The sequence below is a fragment of the Haliotis asinina genome, chromosome 11, assembly GCF_037392515.1.
Source record: "Haliotis asinina isolate JCU_RB_2024 chromosome 11, JCU_Hal_asi_v2, whole genome shotgun sequence".
Taxonomy (NCBI): domain Eukaryota; kingdom Metazoa; phylum Mollusca; class Gastropoda; order Lepetellida; family Haliotidae; genus Haliotis; species Haliotis asinina.
Window position 1 is genome coordinate 11262488 of NC_090290.1, and position 23171 is coordinate 11285658.

Below are 23171 nucleotides of genomic sequence, written 5' to 3' on the forward strand. Positions count from 1 at the left end.
TACAGTTGACACTACCTAAACTACTAACTAGATACTTTAACTAAATGACTCTATAGAGTTGACACTACCTAAACTACTAACTAGATACTTTAACTAAATGACTCTATACAGTTGACACTACCTAAACTACTAACTAGATACTTTAACTAAACTACTCTATACAGTTGACACTACCTAAACTACTAACTAGATACTTTAACTAAATGACTCTATACAGTTGACACTACCTAAACTACTAACTAGATACTTTAACTAAAATACTCTATACAGTTGACACTACCTAAACTACTAACTAGATACTTTAACTAAACTACTCTATACAGTTGACACTACCTAAACTACTAACTAGATACTTTAACTAAATGACTCTATACAGTTGACACTACCTAAACTACTAACTAGATACTTTAACTAAAATACTCTATACAGTTGACACTACCTAAACTACTAACTAGATACTTTAACTAAACTACTCTATACAGTTGACACTGCCTAAGTAGCTAAAGCTTCATATTCTCATAATGCTGAGTCAGGTACTTTGTGATTTCCTCACTCAGCACTTTCCATTTCTTCCCATCCCTCTCCACATCAGCCTTGTCAGGATGGTAGTGTGTGATGGCCTTCTGGTACAACTTCTTCAACATTGTGTACGTGGGGTACTTCTCCTTGATGTCAGCCAAGACATGGAGAGGATTCTTAGGCGGGAATGTCTTGTACACATACTGGAGAAACTCAAACTTGTTTCTAAGTGTGAACTGTCGTTTGAGCGCAGTGACCTCCCTTGTCATTTGTTTCAAGATGGCTTCTTTCTGCTTCCAACGACGTTCTTCCTCCCCCATCACAGTCTCCTGCTGGAAGCGCTGGAGTGCTGCTGCTGCCATCTTGAACCATTCTGTTTGGAGGAAGAGACATTAAAATGAGACAAAGATGTTATAGTCCACCAATAGCCAGAAGTCCAGATATACCAGTGGATGATACTATTGACGAAGAGGTCTCTAACATCCTACTGGCGACCCTCACCTTGTGGTAGAGATCGCTAACACCCTACGGGAGATTCTCACCTTATGGTAGAGGTCGGGTTAACACCCTACAGCAGACTGTCACGTTGTGTTACAGATGGCTAACATCATACAGGAGAGTCCCAGCTTGTAGTAGAGGTCGCTAATATCCTACAGGAGACCCTCATCTTTTCGTAGATGTCGCACTAACACCCTACAGGACACTCTCACCTTGTGTAACATGTTGCTAATGTAGCAGGGCGTGGAGTCATCCAACGGATGACATCCTTACCTTGTCAGCTTGCTGACGGGGGTTGACGTGGGGCTGAGCACGTTCCTATCCAATTTGTGTAAAATAAGTTTGCGGCCCCGGACGTGCCATCTGTTGACAGAGGAGTTTGTAGCAGGGCGTGGCGTCATCCCACAAATGACATCCTTATCTTGTCAGCTTGCTGATGGGGTTAAACTCTTTGGTCAGGTGGACAAGGCGTCTGACTTCGGATCAGAAGGTCTGTCGTTCGGATCCCAGCATGGGACTCGGAAATTTTGCGGCCACTACACTAACATCCTACAGGAGACCCTCACCTTGTGTTCCAGGTCGCTCACATTCTGTAGGAGACTCTCACTTTGTACTACAGGTCGGGAACATCCTACAGGAGACTCCCAGGTTGTGGTAGAGGTTGCTAACATCCTACGGGAGAACCCCACCTTGTGTTTGAGGTCGGTAACATCCGACATCAGAAGGGAAAGAACACATCTGGGCTTTTAAACAAACTTTTATCTTACATCTTGTAAACTGTCACAACCTGTGTGTCCAGTGACAGAGTGCCATGACAAGTAACAGAGCGCCATGGACCTGGAACATACTTGGTCACTGCATGACCAGCTACAGAGAGTGATGGACCTGCCATAAACTGGGTAACTGCATGACCAGCTACAGAGAGTGATGGACCTGCCATAAACTGGGTAACTGCATGACTAGCTACAGAGAGTGATGGACCTGCCATAAACTGGGTAACTGCATGACCAGCTACAGAGAGTGATGGACCTGCCATAAACTGGGTAACTGCATGACCAGCTACAGAGAGTGATGGACCTGCCATAAACTGGGTAACTGCATGACTAGCTACAGAGAGTGATGGACCTGCCATAAGCTGGGTAACTGCATGACCAGCTACAGAGAGTGATGGACCTGCCATAAGCTGGGTAACTGCATGACCAGCTACAGAGAGTGATGGACCTGCCATAAACTGGGTAACTGCATGACCAGCTACAGAGAGTGATGGACCTGCCATAAACTGGGTAACTGCAGGACTAGCTACAGAGAGTGATGGACCTGCCATAAATTGGGTAACTGCATGACTAGCTACAGAGAGTGATGGACCTGCCATAAACTGGGTAACTGCATGACCAGCTACAGCGAGTGATGGACCTGCCATAAACTGGGTAACTGCATGACTAGCTACAGAGAGTGATGGACCTGCTATAAGCTGGGTAACTGCATGACTAGCTACAGACAGCAATTGACCAGGTATAATATGGATGATTGTGTGACCAGTTGGAGAACACAAAGGACTTGATCTATGCTGGGTCTACAGTGTCATGGACAAGGGTCAAGGAACTGATCTAACTTTGGTCAACCACTACAAGCAACACAGCAAAGGGGACACCAAAGACAAGCATTAGAGAGCCCATGACAAGGTTTACACATAATTCCCTTGACAAGCTATAGTCAGCCGCATACCTTCAGTCTGGAAGTTCCGTGGCTCCATGCTCTGTGCCAGGTCCAGAGAATATCGATAATTTTCCTTGGCCTTGGACCGAATCTTCAGAATACGGTCGTATACTCTGCCCAGCCGTGAATGAGCTATAGCCTCCATTTCAAGGTCTTGACCTCGAGTGAGTAACACAGCCTGAAAGAATGCATCACACTACAGTCTCCCCTGGTTGTACAAGACTAAGTAAGTTAAAATCTAAAGTCACACAGTTTTACCTGACTCTCAAAATCATGGGCCTGAATTCCAGATTCACACAAACACTAATTCTCAGCACCACAACCACAAAACTTTGGAAACTTGTCCAAACCAAACTGTCAATTCACTGTTGATTATTGGAGGACTTGTGGTGTATAATCAATAATGATCGAAACATATGCATTTTTAATGTAATAACCAATTTTAAGATTTTTGCCCATGTTTTTCCTAATTAATGTTCAACTAATATTGTCATGCTTTGAATTGCATGCTTGCAAGAACTAATATTTATCCTACAGTGGGTGGTGTTCTCGGCAGGATAAAGCCAACAGATATTTTCGGTATCCGCTGGGGTCATATAAGGATACCAATGCAAATTAGAGAGGTCATATGCAAATTTTAGGGACTACTTTCACACTGTAAACAAACATGGCGGCACGCCCATCTATCAGCGATCATGTCCAGATTGACAGCCTTGGTTACGGTACTGTGAGTGTCTAGAATGAGAGAAAATTTGTTTGGTTTTTGTCACTTTTCAAACTAAGTTAACATTTCTTGACAACAATACGCTCTTTAACATAAAAGCTGACTGAGAACTACATGACGTAACACTGTCAAATGAGTGATCAGTAGAAAACTGCGTCACTGAGCTTGTGACGTCATGTATTACTATGCACATATTTGTGACGTCATAGATATGTGGACACATCTCAGGAAGTTTATTTAGTTTCATGATCTGTGGCAAATGAAATCACATTCTTTTAAAATGTTAGTTTTAAAGTTAGAATGACATTGTATGGTAAATAGGTTATCACACTCTTGTGTTTTGGGATGGTTAATATCCTGCATTGGGAATAAACACTATGTATTTAGCTCGCCAAGGCTCGTTAAATACAATGTTTATTCCCAATGCAGGATATTAACCATCCCAATACACACTCATGTGATAACCTATATTTATCTGTATATATCAGTATATTCATGAAAGATGTAAAATTTATTCTTAAACAAGTTATAGTAACATTTGCTTTAGTGATGATCACAAAACTATGAATACAATGCGCACAGCTTTAGGCTGTTGAGCTCATGTTTGCTCGTGAATATTAATCAAATTTCATGGTTAGTTTACTTAATTCAAAAACAACTAAGTTCTGATTAATCGAAAATATGTTTCTACAGTAATTATATTTAATCCTTCTTTCGATCAAGTTTTCATTATTTTTGATCATTGGAACACCACTGGGCCTAACATCGAGCTGATTCTGTGATACATATGTAAATTGTGATGGTAACATTGTTCAGTGTGGAGTTACTCTAATCTCGCTCACCTTGTGGTAGAGGTCAATGACATCGTAGACCCGTGTGAAACTGAGAAACTCCTCTTCAACAACCAACTGGGTAAACAGTGCATCACCTGTAGCCATTGTAACATGTTCAAAAGTCACGTCATTAATACAATCCTCCCTTGGATTAATCTCCTTCTGATCACTGGCCCACCAGAATCGGGCCTGTATATATCTACATTGACTGTCCTGATGGGCTACTGAATTTTAACGGGGTGATTTTGTAAATGTTAGAGTTGTGATGATACAGGTTTATTGTGATATGATATGTATCATGATACTTGTGTTGCAATACGATGATATGATATGATACAATATGATACGATACGTATCACAGTATACTGTCTGGAAATAAAGGGACTTTGTTCATTCATTTGACAACCTGATATGATTTTTTACATTTCAGTGACTCATGAATCTGTAAACCTAGAAGAGAGAATCATCAACAAAGCATCACAATCACCTTTTAATGAACAAATGAAAACAAATGTATGATAGTCTTGCCTTCATTTGCTTCCATCAAAATGATACAAAATAACGATAATGAGCAACACATCTGTGAATAACACATCTTTCTGTTACAAGTTTGAAATTGCAATCAACCTTAAACATTCAAACAAGTGAACATGGTAAACAATGGCCTGATCTGTACACTGAATACACTTAAGTTTTATCTCTCGATAGTAAAATGCTTTCACACCTTGTTTTGATATCCCGTTCCAGGCTTTTAAAACACTATGTCGTAAGCGGCCATTTTTCCTGTGCACTTGTGAGAAGTGCCAAAATCTCGCGAGATTCGTCGCCTAGTAACCTGAAACATGGCGCTCCCCAGTTGTTTTCATCAGCTGCGAAATTCACGATTATGTATGAATAAAACCAACTGAAATGTAGGGGACCTTTTAGCAAGTATTGTATCGTCTAATTTGGATATGATTATTCGAATATATCGTCACAACTCTAGTAAATATATCACTCTCCCTGACTTATTAAGTTGATACATGCTTCTAAATCATACAAAGTTATGGACTGAAAACAATATTCATCATATTAGCAAGTTCACAATGAAACTCACGTCTACATTCAAATTTCGGACTAGTGAAATATTTTAGGAGCTGGTAACTTTCAGGCATAGCTAGTCTGACTAGCTATTCCGCTTCAACGACCTGTGTACCTTTCTCTGTCACTAGTGTTATTCCGTTACAAAGACCTGTGTATCTTTCTCTCTGGCCATTAGACCTGTTCCACGATAAAGATCTGTCTCCCAGGCCACTAAACCCCTTTCCGCCACAAAGACCTGTGTACCTTTCTCTCTAAGCCATTAGACCTGTTCCACTACAAAGACCTGTCTCTCGGGCCACTAAACCCCTTTCCCTACAAAGACCTGTGTACCTTTCTCTCCGTCACTAGTGTTATTCCGTTACAAACACCTGTGTACCTTTCTCTCTGTCACTAGTGTTATTCCGTTACAAAGACCTGTGTACCTTTCTCTCTGTCACTAGTATTATTCCATTACAAAGACCTGTGTATCCTTCTCTCTGTCACTAGTGCTATTCCTTTACAAAGACCTGTGTATCCTTCTCTCTGTCACTAGTGTTATTCCGTTACAAAGACCAGTGTATCCTTCTCTCTGTCACTAGTGTTATTCCGTTACAAAGACCAGTGTATCCTCCTCTCTGGCCATTAGACCTGTTCCACGATAAAGATCTGTCTCCCGGGCCACTAAACCCCTTTCCGCCACCAAGACCAGTGTACCTTCCTCTCTGGCCATTAGACCTGTTCCACTACAAAGACCTGTCTCTCGGGCCACTAAACTCCTTCCGCGACAAAGACCTGTCCACCTGTCTCTGGCCATTAGACCTATTCTGGTACAAAGACCTGTCTCTCTGGCCACTAAACACCTTCCGCGACAAAGACCTGTCCACCTGTCCACTAGACCTATTCTGCTACAAAGACATGTCTACCTGTCTCTTTGGCCATATGACCCAATTCACTACAAAAACATTCCTACTTGTCTCTCGGGCCATTAGACCCCATATACTACAGAGACATTCCTACCTGTTTCTCTTGCTTGCACAGACTCTGCTACACACGTATGGATGAAGACATCTTTCTCCAAGAGGTCCACTTCAGACAGTACACAACCTGACCCAAACCGTCGGGCCTCATTCAAAGGAAAGTTGCAGTCACGCATGTAGGACAAACATTCTTTGTAGTTTCCAACCTGGAGGACAGTGATCCCACACTTGAAATAATTCTGTGCCTGTTCCAGGTATGCCTCAGCCTTTAACTTGGGCAAGAGAATGTATTCAAGAAAAGGTGCTATGGCCTTGACCCTGTCCTCAATGTCAAAGTCATCATACTTGTTCATGGCCTCGGACCAGCAGCGTGTTCCAATAGTGCACAGCTTCCCTTTCCATTCTTCTGTCATGCTATGTCCATAGTCTTGGGCATGCTGGAGATACCTCATGGCTTGTGTGAAGTAGAAACTGACCTAAAGGACAAATAAAGAGATGGCTTCACCTTTAAACGAGACCCTTTTCGCATCGTTTTGGATCTGAATGTTTTAAATATTTATTCATTAATGACCGATGATGCCTGATATTATCCTGACCAGATCAAGTTGCTGTCTGAGGGCTATTTGGGAATGGAAACTAGTGCAAACTAGTAAACACTGTGTTGATGCTAAATTTTTCTTTTCCTTATTTCATTTATGCCAAATATCATTTACATTTCTGTTTTATCATCGTAAAGAATTTGTATAGAGCGTAATCAAGCATAGTGATTTTGGTGTGCTTTTGCTTTATAAATCATGCATCAACAAGCAGTGTTTTGCTAATAAAAGAGCAAACTACTTTCAACATATTGCAATACATATTGGGATGCATGCTTTTGCAACACAATATATCGCAATATGAAAATTCTCTACAATACCTACTCCTTGCACCCACCCCCAGAACTGACCAAATATGACTTGTGGATGAAACACAGTCAACTACCTTTAGCACATCTTAACCAAAGCCAAATGCCGTGGATGTTATATGTCACAGTTGTTAAAAAGTATTGCTAAAAGTTTTATGATTATTAAACAAGAAAGAATTGTAGTCCCCAATATACACTGAAATTTGAAGGTGGTGCCAAAGGAAATTCCCTACAGTTACTTCACATCTGATGTTATGCATCTTTCTAACAAAACTGGCTAGAATGACAGCATTCAGACTAGCAACAATTTCACTGCATATAGGTCAATTTCAGCTGTTTTTTGTGTACCTGAGTTTCAGCGTTGGTATCCTGCTTCAACATAGACGCCATCTTCCATGAAGCCACGCCCATGTTCTTGGATGCTGATGCCTTGTCCTCCGGTGATTGTGCAAGGGCCAATGCCTTGTCATAACAGTTAAGCGCCAGATTGAGACGATGCTTCCTCAAGGTCAAACATAGGTTATCGGTGATGGAGCGGTAGTGTCTGCTGCCATCTTCCAACCATTTTCTTGAGATGGTGTTGACTGTAGCAGAGGTTGGCTTGGGCCGTGGACTGGACCTGCTGGTGCCACGCAACTTCTTGAAGTAACTGGAATCGTAGAAACGTTCTGGTCGCTTCTTGATTCGAGCACTCCTCCTGACTCTAAAAATAATAGAAATGTATCTCATATTGAATTCAACCTCCTCTGCACTGTCTACTGATCTTATAACAGAATACACCCAAACCAGAAATCATTAATCCCAGTACCAGCTCTTGTTTACCATCACCAAGATCTGCATAGCTTCATTCAGCAAATGACTGAGTGAGTTGGGTTTATGCTGCTTTTAGCAATATTCTAGCAAACATCAGGAGAGGGGATTGCAACAAATAGGATTCACACATTGTACCCTTGTGGGGAATCGAACCTGGGTCTTTGGTGTTATGAGCGAACCCATTAACAACTAGACTAACTCACTGTGAATTCGGCAAACATTCTAACATACAGCTCCATATGCGTTTCATGGAATTCTGTACCTTTCAACATTAAAATTTCAGATCTCTCAAAAGCTTCAAATGGTGCTTGAAAATCTTTTCAACAGCACCTACTAACTCTTCTAATCCACCATGTATATTTTCTTGTATATTATCCTCTGATCTTATTGCAGTGCCATGAGTATGCACAAGTGAATGGACACAACACATTTGACCGAATCTGACACTAGCTTAGTCTTAGACTTTGTAGGCATCTTTCCTCTGGAGACTAAAACAGCTCCTTGGACATCACATTATCCTGAGCACCTGTATCCAGTTTCAGCTTTACTGGTGTGTCATTGATAATCTGTTATATGGTCTCTGGTCAAAGATACAGCATACAATCAAGGGAGATCACTCTAACCGCCTTATCTAGGCCAACATGACCTGGCTCATGATACTGTCATTACAACTACTTTCCAAAAATCATCACCTATCGCTTGCTTTAGCTGAATATATATTTAACATGTTTAAACTGAACAAATTTTTCAATGTTCCCGTGACCTGCTCAAAAGAGTCAGTGACACTTAATTATAACTTACTGATAAAAGTATACAGCAAGCCGACTGGCATTTAATTCATTTCAGTTGGACGGTGTCACCATCACGATGACAGAAAGCTGTGGAAGCATGGCCATCTATTATATGGTCTCTGGCATAGCATACAGTGTTTTTCATGTCTCAGTGGTGTCATGAATAAACAAACAAAGCCCAAAACAGAAATTATAAAAATGAAACATGACAACGACGACAACAACTAAACATAACATGAATTAGGCCAGACCGTTTTTTTGTCATTTCTTGTTTTATGGATTTTTTGCTTAGAAAACCCTAAGGCAGGAGAGAAATAAAAAAATAAATAAATAACTTGAGCTTCAGCTTATAATATTGAACTAGCTGAACATCACAAGGCAAACAGACTTCATTCTTGTCATGGTTTCGGCATTCCAGACACCCTTAATTGGTGAAGTATACACAGACATACACAGACACAGACAGAGACACACAGACACACATACACACACAGATAAACACACACACACACTTACACACTGGTATGTAACGTCAATACCTATAGTTGTGAAAATATCAGGGATTCAAATTTTTCATACAATGCCCTAGGGCAAAAATATCACTTAGTCATGGTGATGTGAGGACATGAACAATGCTATGATGTCACTTTTCTTCTATGATGTTGCTTTCAACATGCAGGTAGCCAGTCCATGTAAGACACTAGATTTGGTATAATCTTCAATTTGACGACTTCGATAATAAACAGAATATTATATTTGTACCCTTGTCATGCTATGTTTGCAACACTCATGCCTAAGAATACCAATATTTAGTCACTCATGTTGTAAAAATAGTATGATATTACTCAATCCTATCATTATCCTCTATTTATGGAGCACTGTTGTAATTGCTACCACATTTAGAATCAGAGTTAACACTAGCCAAAAACCTTTACAGCTCCGGTAGAATCAATCCCAAATGCTACAGAATGACCTGAAACATAAATTTCAGATGGCCTGACCATTGTAACAGCTTGAAGATTATAATCATTATTCTCTTTATTGCCACAACTAACTGCTTTAATACTACAATATAAAAGGATAGGGTAGTCAGGTTTGCTGACTGTCACCGCATCCCAATTGCTTAGATCAATGTTCATGCTACTTATCACTGGATTACTTACAGACAGCTGCCATATAGCGGGAATATTGCCGTGCGGCCTTAAACAAAACAGACCCCAATCATTGTAATTGTACTTTCACTCACTGAACATCCATTATAATTCCTTCACAAACAATTTGTATGAATTTGTAATTCCCAGATAATCTTAGACAGCAGTTATCAGTTATGATAGTTTTTTGGTAAATATTGATAATCAAAATATGCATTCAGTTATCATATCTTGCTTTTGGCCTGGAGAAACATTTCATTGTGCATACTTTCACCCTTATCTAGTAGATCTAAACTAAGACGTTTAAAGCCTAGCGGATTGGCATATGAGATCATTGACAGCAGTAGTAACATTCATTCTTTCCAAATACCTAAACTGTCTCGCTGTTTAGACTGTTTCGATTGATACTCCGTTCTTTTTTAATTAGGTCAACCCCTTTCCTGGCCCTTGGTCCGTGGCCATTTTGTCAGGCGCTTCTGGGCACTTGGTATAAGTGGTACAACTTCGCACGGCAGTGAATGTTAAACAACAAGAAATTGTACAATCTAGCCAGTGAAAACAGTTTTTTGGTTTCTGAAATTCATAAATAGCTTCTGATAATATCATGACATATAAAATAACGTACCTTTGGTTTGACTCCATCCTGCTTCTTCGGTCTGTGACTGAAGTTTCCGATTAAGTCTGAAGAACTGTCATCTCTATGAGCTTGCGCATTCGCGATCACTGAGTTCCCCCAGCAGTTATGTCCCGTTGAATGGTTTTGTACGTGTGTCCGTGACCTTATTGGTTTATCAGCTGTTTACGGTCACCTACAGATATTTAATATAATTAAGGATGATATTTCACAGCTTGCATCCGGAGTCTTTGAATTTGTGTGTGGCCAAACATCCTCTTGGTGCTGATGGAAAACAACAACCAGGCGCTTAGCAAGCCACATGTTTAGTTTAAGCCCGACAGGTTGCAAAGCTTTAATTTAAAGAATACTGAGGGCTGCCCCAACCTTTCTTTAGCAACAATCACCTGTAAGCCTGGGCTATACGAGAAACAAAACAGCGCTGGGACTGTCGCAAGGCCCGAAGGAAATCAAACTGGACCAGGTACAGTACCTGCCCAGAGCTTGGAACTTCGTGTTTAGATATCCGTGGTGGCTTCCAAAAGGCGGTGGGGTAGCCTTGTCATGCCGAAGACCAGGGGTCCATCTCCCACGTGGGCAATGGTGTCCCCCGCCGTGATACTGCTGGAATATTGCAGAAAGCGACATAAAACACAACTCATTCACTCATCATTGTCATTATCACCCTTTCCATTACCTATCAGCGCGTGATCACCAAACATGACTACTTACACCTGGAAAAATGTCTTAATCATTACCATTTCCAATTAGAGAGTGAGTGTGAGTGAGTTAATATTTAACGTCACATCGGCAATATTTCAGCCATATAGTGACGGGAACAAACCACTGAAAAGGAATATATGTGTGTTATAAAACCTGTCGACAAAGGACAGTAAAACAACTACAGTATCACAATTTGAATTAAAGCCAGCTTGGAAAGTTAAAACTAATATCAATATTCAGACAATACAATATAAAAACAGGCTATAGATCGCCAGCAACAGAAGGTAGATCACCATACTAGGGACCATGGGGACTTACAGTACCTTTGCTACCTGCATGGACCCTAGTTGGATTTACACCATCCCTTCAGCCGCTGGCGAGTGTACAATATGCTAGCCAAAATTAAAACAACAGGAATACTACGATTAAAAGCCTGGTAGACTTAAATTTACTATGAATGTTTTTGGACTTACGTACCCTCTCAGGATTCCAATTAGAGACAATCAGAGACTGCCAGATTCTCAAAATTCCCCTGCGCGACGGTCGGGTTAAAATTTAGGAATGTATATTCCAGGATAATATATCATTGTCTATTCATTCGTAAAAATAAACCATGAATTCGAATTGGATGATAAACTATGTCGCTTGTCAAACCTAAAGTTTTAGCAGGCAGATAAGTTTTGGCAAGTTTTACATCTAACCAGCCTATTGGTCTTGCTGAAATGTTTGGGAGTTTAATTCATACTCTACACAATGTATATAGATATACCTGTTTCCTTGTGTTTCATTCACCCGTAGATGGAGCGAAAATATACTGAACCAAATAAGTTAGGTATGTATGCAAATTTTTAAATTTTGAATAATTATCTATGTATCCAATGACACACTGATAAAATATCAGTCATAAAATACTAACATCCCTAACTTATTATGTGTAGTATAGAAACCAAAACCTGTGTGTTCCTCATATGGTGAAGTTAGCATCCATAAAGCTTCACCAGTAATGTGTATAGCTTCCAATCAAAGACGTTTTGGTATGAGTGAGTGAGTGAGTGAGTGAGTTAACCTCACATCGGCAATATCTCAGCCACATCGTGACCTCAACAACTGACACAATAAGAAAATGAAAACATTTTCAAGAGTAAAACCCGTCGACGATGGACAGTAAAATACTAGGGTATCACAGATATGAAAACAAATCGAGCATGGAAAATTAAAACATTTCAATTAAAGCAGACAATGTAATATAAAACTACTGAATGTACATCACCATACTAGGAAAATAGGGACTTGGTACTTTTGCTACCTGCTTGAGCCCTTTGTGGTATGTGAGTTACGATGACTATATAAATGCGGGTAGTTACTTTTTAAATATTACTTTCTTCGATGTTTCTTTCCCCGATGTGTGAGAGCTTATGTAAACAAACATGGCTGCTCGCCAGCTGGCACTACATGTAAAAAGGGTATTCAAGGTATCCATGGGAAATATTCCACTGGCAAATAAGGATAAGTTGGACCGGCGCGGAGTAGGTGTTTACGAGAAGTAGGCGGTACACGGCAATGAGCAAACCCATTTGGTTTGTGAAAGGGAGAGCAGATGCTGGCGCGTGTGCAGTATATGACGATGAAATTGATTCTGCGTGTAGCTGCACACACCTTGCTCATGAGATAGGCCCCGTGCTTCTCCCATCGCACTACACTTTATCGCGGACAATCCGGGTCCCTTTCGTCCACAATGAGCAACGCCAGTGGGAGACACTCATACATATGCTTATATGAGTCAGTTGTCAGGTAGGTGCTCAACTTATCCTTGTTTGCCAGTAAAGGCATAATAACGAATGCAAGCATGTGCTGAACAAAGCACCATAACGGAAAGCGCACATAAAATCTCACCATGGTCGAGTAGAACTTCGATTATTGTTAAAATATAACATGAACTGTGTCTCATGTGATATTTGCAAAGGTGGGTATATCTCAAGTCAGCGGTTTTATATTACAAAGTGAAAAGTAATAGTGCTTATTCAGCACTCAAATATTTGTATGCTTTAAACATGATTTGCTTTAAATCTTTTGAGGTGTGTATTTGTCCATACGGTTTTATATCGTATCTTGCACATCGTATCTTTGCTAACATAGGATACATTCTGTCAGGTAATGCGTTCCCGCCTCAGAGAAGATTAATTTGGTGGTCACACATCAGTTGAATCACTGGATGCGTGACTGTCTCACCTTAGATGCTTAGAAACTGCCCCTGGTCACCCATCAGTGAATCGGTACCTGGTGGGATAAGTCATGTTATTGTTAACATGTCAGGTTTCATTTGTGTCCACGAAACAACCTTAGCGCTTTGACTATCGTATGTCTTATGTTACGGTTTGGGGTGGCTTAGTGGTTAAAGCGTTCGCTCCTCACGCCGAACACCCAAGTTCGATTTCCCACATGGGTGCAATGTGTGAAGCGTTTCTGCTGTTCCCATCATGATATTGCTGGAATGTTGCTAAAAGCGGCATCCAACTGAACTCACACACTCAGTGATATAAATCACTCCCTAATTTTTTAAAAAAGGACAAGTTCAGGTTTGTTGACCTTGATATGTCGCAGTCTTATCGTATCATATTATTATTTTATTATACATTTTGATTACACAGTGCTACTTACGTTTTCTTACTACTGTTCTAGGTAAACGAACACATTTCGGAAAACATCAGTTACGTGAAAGTTGATTTTGGCAGCGATGGCCAAGTCTAACCGAGCAGAGTCTTTTAACTGACCAGTTACTTTTAACTGAGGCTATGTTGAGAATGTAGAGGGTGTGAGTGAGTTTCATGTGTTTTTAAAAATAGTTATAGAACATCATAACAGAATTTGACACTTATACAAAAGAGGCTAGAGCACGCCTTTATGACTTGAGACAGTGGTGTGCTATGACATATGTCACTGAATTTGGTACACCTTTTTAATAATATACATTGCCATTTGGTAATTTTGAAATATATAGATTTAACTGATAAAGTTTGATTTAATACTGTTTTTCAGAAGTTTAAGCAATTTGAATCTGGTTGAATGGCTACACAACTACGATCCTTTTTGGCTGTACCCTAAAGGGGCTTGAAGTAGCGTAAACCAATTGTCCTCTTGAGAGGGTATGTAAGAACATATCATTCAAGGACTATTTCTCACTGCCTAGGATTTAATAGCAGAATTCTTGTAATTGTAACGATGACGAAATTTACTGATGAAGGATGACGTAAATCCTGCTAGGGTCCACGCAGGTAGGAAGTTACTGTAAGACCCCCACGGTCCCTAGGATGGTGGACCCATGAAGATCCAAGTAGAATAGGTCTTCAGCAAGGCATGCTTGCCACAATAAACGACTATGTTTTTGTCTGCATTGACACGTGCCTTACACATCCATGACCGATGGACATCAAACCGGCGTCGACTATTTCGTTTCCATACATTCACGGTTGCCCATTCACAGACCTACCATTGTAAGCTATTTTTATCTGATTCGACGTTGCTTTGACTTTGTTCTCATTCGTTCTCTGGCATCACGGAGTGTAAGGAAGGGAAGCTGGAGTCAGTAGCTAATGTATTCCGGAAGCTTGGAATAGATCCAAAGGGTCGGTCACCGGAGGACCTGAAGCATGGATCCAAGGAATGGCTCAGCAACCTGTCCCTTAATAAAACAAGAGCCCGATCTGCACACCAAGACAGCACCACCTGCTGTAGTGGAGAGCAAAGGCCAGACTGTGGCTTATCACCAATTCTCAAAACTACCTCTGTTTCACGGAGGTGCAACAGGAAAGGATGCTCCTTTTGACCTCTGGTCTTATGAAGTTGATTGTTTATTCCAGTAAAAAGGTTATGCCTTAGACGTTATGAATCAGGCTGCCCAGAGATCTCTTAAAGGGGAGGCGGCTAAAGTGGACATGAGATTTGGGTCTACAGCTTCAACCACAATTCTACTATCCAAACTGCAGAGCATCAGTGTTACAGTTAGGCACCAGGAAGTCCATATGGCACAATTCTATAATGCCACTCACAGGGAGGATGAAGATATTGCTAGTAGGGTCTGCCGCCTAGAACGTTTACTGTCACAGATCACAGAGCATCATGCTGTATAACGGAATAGCATGAAATGTTAAGAAACATTTTCTGGAGTGGTCTGAAAACCAAAACAAAAGTTGTATCCGGGCAGAAATTTGACCCACATGCTGGTTTTGAAGAGCTTTGCATCTCAATGATGAAATAGAATATAACATGAAACGGGATCTATCCACATCTGTGACAAAGAAGTGCCATGCTTCTGCCAAGGTGGCCGTACATGATGATGAAGATTCCAAGAGTGATCACTGACGTCTGCAGTAGAACAGCTACGAGTAGAAATACAGGACACAGCTGGTGTATATCATCAGACGTCCCAGCCAAGGCGAGACAAGTCTCTTGGAGGCCAGTAGTCTCATCACTCAAATCTGCCTGGTAACTCTATTCCTCACAACAGTTTTTACACGGAACATATACCAAAGGATGAGTCGCGGAATGGTTCTCGCCAGCCTGGTAGTCATGGGAGCAGCAGGGCAAGATTAGGGGATAGAAGAATCTTATCTGGAGATAACCAAAATTATGCCAAGGACACCTGCAACAGCAAGGGAACTTCCACCACAGTGGGATCAGGGGAGTCATCAAGAACTGGTATGCTTTAGATGTGGATACCGTGGACACATAGCCCTAGGTTCATCAAAGCACCCCAGGGACACACAACTAGAGGGACTTGTAGGACAGGCTAATGAAGCAGACATTCCAGCTGACAATGTTCAGTCGCGAGCCTCATTGAACACCGGGCTTTTATGATACGTATTTGCAACACATTCCCTTGGAGCCCCTAGGCAGCATGTTCGACATTGAATGTGCTGGAGGAAAAAGTTACCATAGAGAGGCTCTATTGAAGTCACGTATCAGCAAAGATATTGACATTGCCTCAGCCATTATCTCTTGTGATGGTCGTCCATATTTCATCTCTCTAATGAGACAATCCGTACTATAGTTGTTCCTTCACAGACTCTGTTATGCAAGGGTCAATCCGTAACACTTCAGGACCCACGCTGTGGTATAGGTATGGCTTTTATACTGAAGAATACTGACATGGAGGAAGAAGGCCTAAGCAAAGACATCGCTGGATACCTCCCTCTACGTTTAATGAAGTTCAGCCTCACTTGCATCAATTGTTATCAGCTGGAGTAATTCGGAAGTCGCATAGCCCTTGGGCATCTAGTGTGGTATTTGCTCGCATGAAGGACGGCAAGTTGAGGATGTGCATTAACTTCCGACAGTTGAATTAAACGTATGATCAAGGATTCTTACTCTCTATCCAGAATAGAGGAGATGCTAGATTGTTTTCTGGGTATGAAATATTTTACAATACTGGACATGAAAAGTGGAAACCAGGAATGCAATAAAGAATGGACAGCTTTCACTGTTGGGCCACTGGGATTCTATGAATATAATCCATTGCCTTTTATATTCGCCAACTCCCCAGAACCTTACCAACATAGAGCAATGCCTGGATGGGTTACAAATAATAATATTTCCACGGATATACAAAGGACATTTGGAGGGCATTGAAAGAGTTCTAACATGCCTCCGTGAATGTGAACTGAAGCTTGCATCACTGGAAATGTACGTTCTTCAAACAAAGAGTCAAGTATGTCTTCTATGTCATTAGTGCAAGTGTAATAGAGGCAGACCTAGATGAAGAGAATACGATCCAAAACACCTACTAGTCCAGAAGATGTCAAGAAGTTTTGGGGTTTTGCCAGATATTATTTGAAGTTTGTGAAATGTTTCTCAAAGACGTATCTATTCTGATGCCCAAGACCACAACAAAGAAGTCGAAAGGGCGACACGGTCACCAAACTGAATGGGAGTGGGGAGCAGCTCATGAACAGGCTTTCCAGGAGCTTAAGAATCGTCTTTCAATGCCACGTAGTCCTAGGATTGTAAACAACCATTTGAGATGCAAGTACCCAAGATGTACGATCTACGACTCTAACCATCTGAAAGGAATTACTCTGTACACAAGCTTGCATGCTTCTATGTGACGTGGGCAGTATCCGAGAATTCCACGACTACCTGTATGGCAATGATTTTGTTGTCATTCCCGACAACAATCCACTAACATACGTCTTGACATCAGTCAGATTGGACGCTACTGGGAATAGATGGCATCTCTCTCCAATTACAACGTCTTTATCAAGTACCCACCCGGGAAAGCTAATGTTGACGCCAGCACGCTGTCTAGACTACAGACTCCATCCTTCAGAACAGGACAAAGTGCAACTTGATTCGGTTAAAACTATTATCAATGCGCTTACTTCACCCATCTACATGGACAGTCTTTGTGTCTTAGCTACTCTTGTTGATGATACCTTGATCAGTGATGATCAGTGTGTAGTCAGTGTGAGAGAATGGAGAAGAGCTCAAGGGAAGGACCAAACCTGATCTACTTTCACTTTTCAAGTGACAAGACAAGGTGCGACAGAATACTGTGTATCGATGATGACAGTATAACAGCACTCATCAAGATCTACAGTCATCTAAGACTGAAGAGAAGAGTATTGTATCGGGTCTCCCTGAAGGATGGAGAGAAAGAGGATCAACTTTTTTCCAATTCAATGCCGAAGAGCAGCATTACGATCACTCCATGACAATGCTGGACAACTATTAAGGGATAGGACTCTATGACTGATTCGTGAAAGATTTTATTGGCCTGGAATGACCCGAGATGTGGCTCTTATTTATGACGAAAAACTGTATTGAGACCACCGATGGTCAGCATTGAAACATCGCAGCCCTTTGAGCTCCTATGCATGGATTTCCTGATCCTGGAATCATCAAAGGGAGGTCAGCAACATGTTCTTGTGGTGACAGATCATTTTATCCAATATATGCTCAGGCTTATCTAACAAAGAACATGACTGAAAAGAACAGCAGAGATCTTTTTCAAGAACCTCGGTGTCCACTATGATATCCCCAGACGTATTCACTTCGACAAGGGAAGTAATTTCATTTGAAAACTTATGCAAGAATTATACCAGCTGCTCAGGATAGACAAGTCACAGACTACCCCTTACCATCCAATGAGAAATGGTATGTACGAACGAGTCAACCGAGGAACTGGAAAGTTCATGTCGCACCATTGGTCCAACATGAATCGACTGGGTTGTCTCTCTTCTTTTTGACAAAGGGAAGGGCGTGGGCAGACTGGCAGAAGAGGCAAACCAGGGACTTGAAGGGACGAGCTGACCTGCAGAGAAGGCAGACAACGGGAAAGGCGTGGGCAGACCGGCAGAAGAGGCAAACCAGGGATTTGAAGGGACGAGCTGACCAGCCAGTCCCGCCATCAAGTGTCAGCCTTCCCTCGTCGCCTTCCCCTAGTAGCCTCTGCCAGACTCTACAAGCTGCATACTAAGTATTCGGCCTATATCAGAGGTGTACTCAAAAATATAGCTTCCACTCTTTGTACGACGCTGCGTCTCGTGTTGTCTCAAGTGCCGCTCCACCCGGAGCTGTTACATTATATATGGTGATATATGTTATGTATACATACAAAACATCAACCGTGATAGTCTAGTTATTTAATAGTCGTTTGCTGAGTGTATTTTATAACATGACTGTCTTTACTGTACATGAAAACCTTTTGTACTCACTCAGTGGTTGAAATGATGTCGATGTAACTCTACATTTATTTCACTCAGCGTGACAATCTAGTAACCTATACTCATGCATTTAGACTTATGTTAGACCAGATTCATACAGAAAGTTCTGGAAAGTACTGCAGTGTTCATTATTTCTGAATCTTTTCGTGTATATTGCAAGATGCTGCACAACAGAGCCGGAGAAGTGGAAACTTGACTTCCTGTGTAATAGTGTTGCCGAGAGGTCAGTATTGCCCTCATCGCCATCATCTTTGCTCTTCTATCACATTAACTTAGAAACTGCATTGCCACGATGTATTGAACTGACACAATGATCACTTTGTATTAATTTATTAACTTAGTTAAATCTATAACACGATTTTAAATTATATCACAGTTCTTTGTTGTTTCACGCATATATAAAGTTCTTATTCAGACAATTTCCCGGTTAACAGTTTAGCCAAAACGTGTGAAGACCAACTCTGGTGTCCCCGCCGTGATACTACTCCAAAGCTGGCTTATAACACTATATGTGGCTTTTACATTTGTACAACGTCGGTAAAATCACATGGGCATCCCAATGTAAGAGACAGTTTGTTCTTTCGTGGTTTGGGTTTTATTTGGATGAACCAAACCATTGGAAATATGACTAAAGTTTTAGATAACTTTTAAGAGCCAAGCCTACTGATGTGTGCTATCAGGATTGGCGTTCTGTCCTTTATGGTAGCTCACGGTATGGCTGTTACAGAAAATTTAAAAAAAGTTTCCTTTAGCCTGAGAAAATATTTGTCCATTTTGAATTCTAAATATTTGAGATAAATGATTTTTATATTATTATACTTGGTTGCTGGATTTAATCATCAATAAACTAAAGGCAGAAGAGGGTCCTTAGAAAAGAACAGGAATATGTGAGAATGAAATCCTCTTTATATGCTAGTTTGTCCATCTTCCTCCATTGACAGAAGCAAGTACATTCCACACTCTATTTTGTCAAGACCACCGGTTCATGGTTTTGCATCATTCATGTTCTCTCAAAAATGATAATGATATTTATAATATATCATTATTAGTCAAACATAGTATGAAACTTACAAATGAACTATTAAATCATTTAACAAATCGTAATTTTACAAAATTTTAGAGTTTTCGTTTTGTCTTTTAAGTGTATTGTATATATTTTTATATTGAATATGTGAAAATGTACATTTGTATGTGGGCCGTAGGCCTCAAATGCAATAAACTATGATTTTTGACAAGTGATACAAAGAGCTGAAACAACTAAAAATTACCCATAGCTGCACAGTGAGTATACACTTTGTCTTTTGTAAATACTCACTATTAGGTTATGTATATGTTATCCTTGTTTCAAATGTTTGTATCACTTACGTTGTAAAGGTCCCATGCAACGTAAAACACATTTTTGCAGATTCTAATACCTTTCGGTATGCACTTACCGATTCAACTCATCAAAAATACCTATTCAACCAATAAAGTTGAAAAAAAAAACCAAAAACAACTGCGATGAAAAAGAGCCTGCGAAATCGGAGTTCAAACGATTCACTAATTTTTCCCAAGCGGTGTGGGAAAAAGTAATTTCAGGAAGACAGAAAGAAGATCAGTACATGTTTATACAAACAAATCTCTTGATACACAATGTTCAGCCTTTATACAATACTCTTCCAATACAAAATATCCATGCAATACACAGTGCCTTTCCTGATACACAATATTCGGCCAATATACAAGACATTTCCATTTCACAATATTCAACCAGTGACAATGCCTTTTTAATACAAAATATTCATCCAATCCACGAAATCTTTTAAATAAACATAATTTACGTAATACATAAGGCCTTTTGTAAATATATAGTCTGTACCATCTATACAAAGTACACAATATTCACCTAACGCACAATGATCTCAACATCAACTATAAATACACTACACCAGCAATGGTGTGGATTCAATATTCAAAGTGACGGACAAATTCCAAATAGTAAGCATTCCTGTGATATGTGCTGATTAATTCAACTTTTCAACGTCTACAGTCACCTTTTATCTGACGGCCGTATCCTGTACCTACTGACATGCATATACATTGAAAACACAATCTGTCACAACGGCAGCAGTCCTACATGTATTCAGCCATGTCCAACAATATCCTGTCTCTATTTACTAAACACATCAGTTACATATCAACGAGGTGCGCACAGCGGACATGAAGCTTGATAAACTGAAATTTCAGCATTTTTTACGATATGGTGACATGAATCTTTGTATTGAAAACAAAAAATTACAGAAACAAAATAAAACCTCAGAATTTATACACCTGACTGTGTGTCCATTAATGAAAAGACCAAAGAGACTGTTAAAACATAAACTATTGACCTTGGTCCATATCAGAATAGATAGTTGGATCTTAATGGATTACCAAAGCCATAAAGGATTATTTAAGTTTCTCATGACGGAAAAAGAGTTTAAACCGTTCACCAATATTCCCCCAGCGCTGGGGGAAAAGTGATTTCAACAGCTATGCTGCGCTACGCTCATAACACATGCGCAGTGAGTAGGTTCGCAGAGCTTAAAACAGTATGCCTGCCCGGAGTATGAGGTTGTGAGCAGTAGTCTGATCTTGATTGTGAACACAAACAAGTAAATAATATTCTCGTTACATAATGTGACATGCAGACTCTGTCGCAGAGTTTATAGACACCTATGTGTCTACCTGCCTGTCTCTACTAATGACAATATACAATGCACAACTTCAATCGCTGACCAGATGCAGTTTGAAATTAACACCTATCGTGCTTATAAGCCACAAACAAAGAGCCGGCTAAGCGTGTCGACAAATAAACCAGTGGCCAATGACAAGGCGTCGTTACACATGAGTGCACACCTCACGGCTCTGACTAAGTTCGGTATCGCGTCTGCTTCATTTCGAGGAGGTAAACCCAAGTACAAAATATTCTATGTTTTGACTTGCGATTATACGCTTTTAATTTTGTTTTTTCACAATCACCAATGCATTATATATATCGCGAACAAGTGATAATTGTGTTTTAATTATGCTTGATGTTTTGGTTGCATTGTTTCTTCACGATCACCAATGCAGTTTATATGTCGCGAACAAGTGATAGCTGTGTTTTATTTATGTTTGATATTTTGGTTACATGCGACCTTTAAAAATGTATCAGTTGGACACTTTGTCTAGCTACACACTGTCCCGAAATCTAGGTTATCCGAGAAAATGGACATATGCTCGTTGCACCATTACAATCACATAGCGTAACCAAGCAAACGTTCATGATCAGATCATTTTACAAACTTATGTCCTCCGTTGTACCAAATTCACGACATACAGTGTCTTGTTTTCTTTATTCTGATATCTGCAATAGAACCTTTACGAAAATGATTTACAGGGACGCATTCTTGATAAAACTGCGTCGGAGGTCTGGGTTCGATTTTGAAAATGCAACACCTCCCTCGGGACCGGTCATAATTTGTGGCTAGTGGGGTGATTATAAGGGTGGGTGGGTGGGGGGTCACTCATTTTGTTCTGGGGAGGTGAGGGGATCATGAAATTTGTACACATGCTCGTGGGTGGAGGGTGGGGTGGCATTGACTTTGTACCTGACAAGCAGGGGGTGGGGTCATTCACATTGCACATGCCACTCCAAAAATCATCATGACCCCTTAGCCATAAATTATGAAAGATCCCTATGTATGTAGAGCAAGCATTTCAAATGTTAGAATTGACTGATAAAGTGTTTTAATGGACGCAGTAGAGCTACATATTCTATATATTGGTCAGCAGAATCAGTATGGCAATCTAAAGTTAAGTTGGTGAAATTCATGATCCGGTGTGCAACTTCGAATTAGTTTTCAGGTGGATTTACAGGAATTCGAAGCAGTGACCGTCCATCTGAGGGTCCCAAATCTGCGTAAGGAACTAATTCGCCTTAACTATTGGAACACCGTAGTCACATCAAAATGGGCAACAACAACGTAACGTCAGTAACGTCACCGTCTTTCCATTGGCAACATTATTATGAAAGCATAACAGGAACAAACACACGTAAAATTTGTGTATTTGAAATTATCTTTAAAAAATACATAAATATGCATGTTACGTTTCACCGAGGAGCATT

The 23171-nt window shown here is 40.5% G+C and overlaps 1 protein-coding gene across 1 annotated transcript; it reads right to left on the reverse strand.

The window, feature by feature from the left end:
• Positions 1 to 500: 500 nt before the first annotated feature.
• LOC137256502 (uncharacterized) lies at positions 501 to 10630 on the reverse strand. The gene is made up of 6 exons (XM_067794338.1): positions 10614 to 10630; positions 7582 to 7936; positions 6370 to 6805; positions 4300 to 4385; positions 2743 to 2911; positions 501 to 892 (listed from the first exon to the last, which is right to left on the reverse strand). The coding sequence occupies exons 1-6, from the start codon at positions 10628 to 10630 to the stop codon at positions 501 to 503; spliced, it is 1455 nt and encodes a 484-aa protein (XP_067650439.1).
• Positions 10631 to 23171: the final 12541 nt, after the last annotated feature.

Bases quoted from the DNA above. Each gene is read 5' to 3' on its own strand.
- LOC137256502 (XM_067794338.1), bottom strand. The intron at 6,806-7,581 runs GTACACAAAAAA...TTTGTCCTTTAG, and splicing joins ATACCAACGCTGAAACTCAG to GTCAGTTTCTACTTCACACA. The intron at 893-2,742 runs GTATGCGGCTGA...TCCTCCAAACAG, and splicing joins ACGGAACTTCCAGACTGAAG to AATGGTTCAAGATGGCAGCA.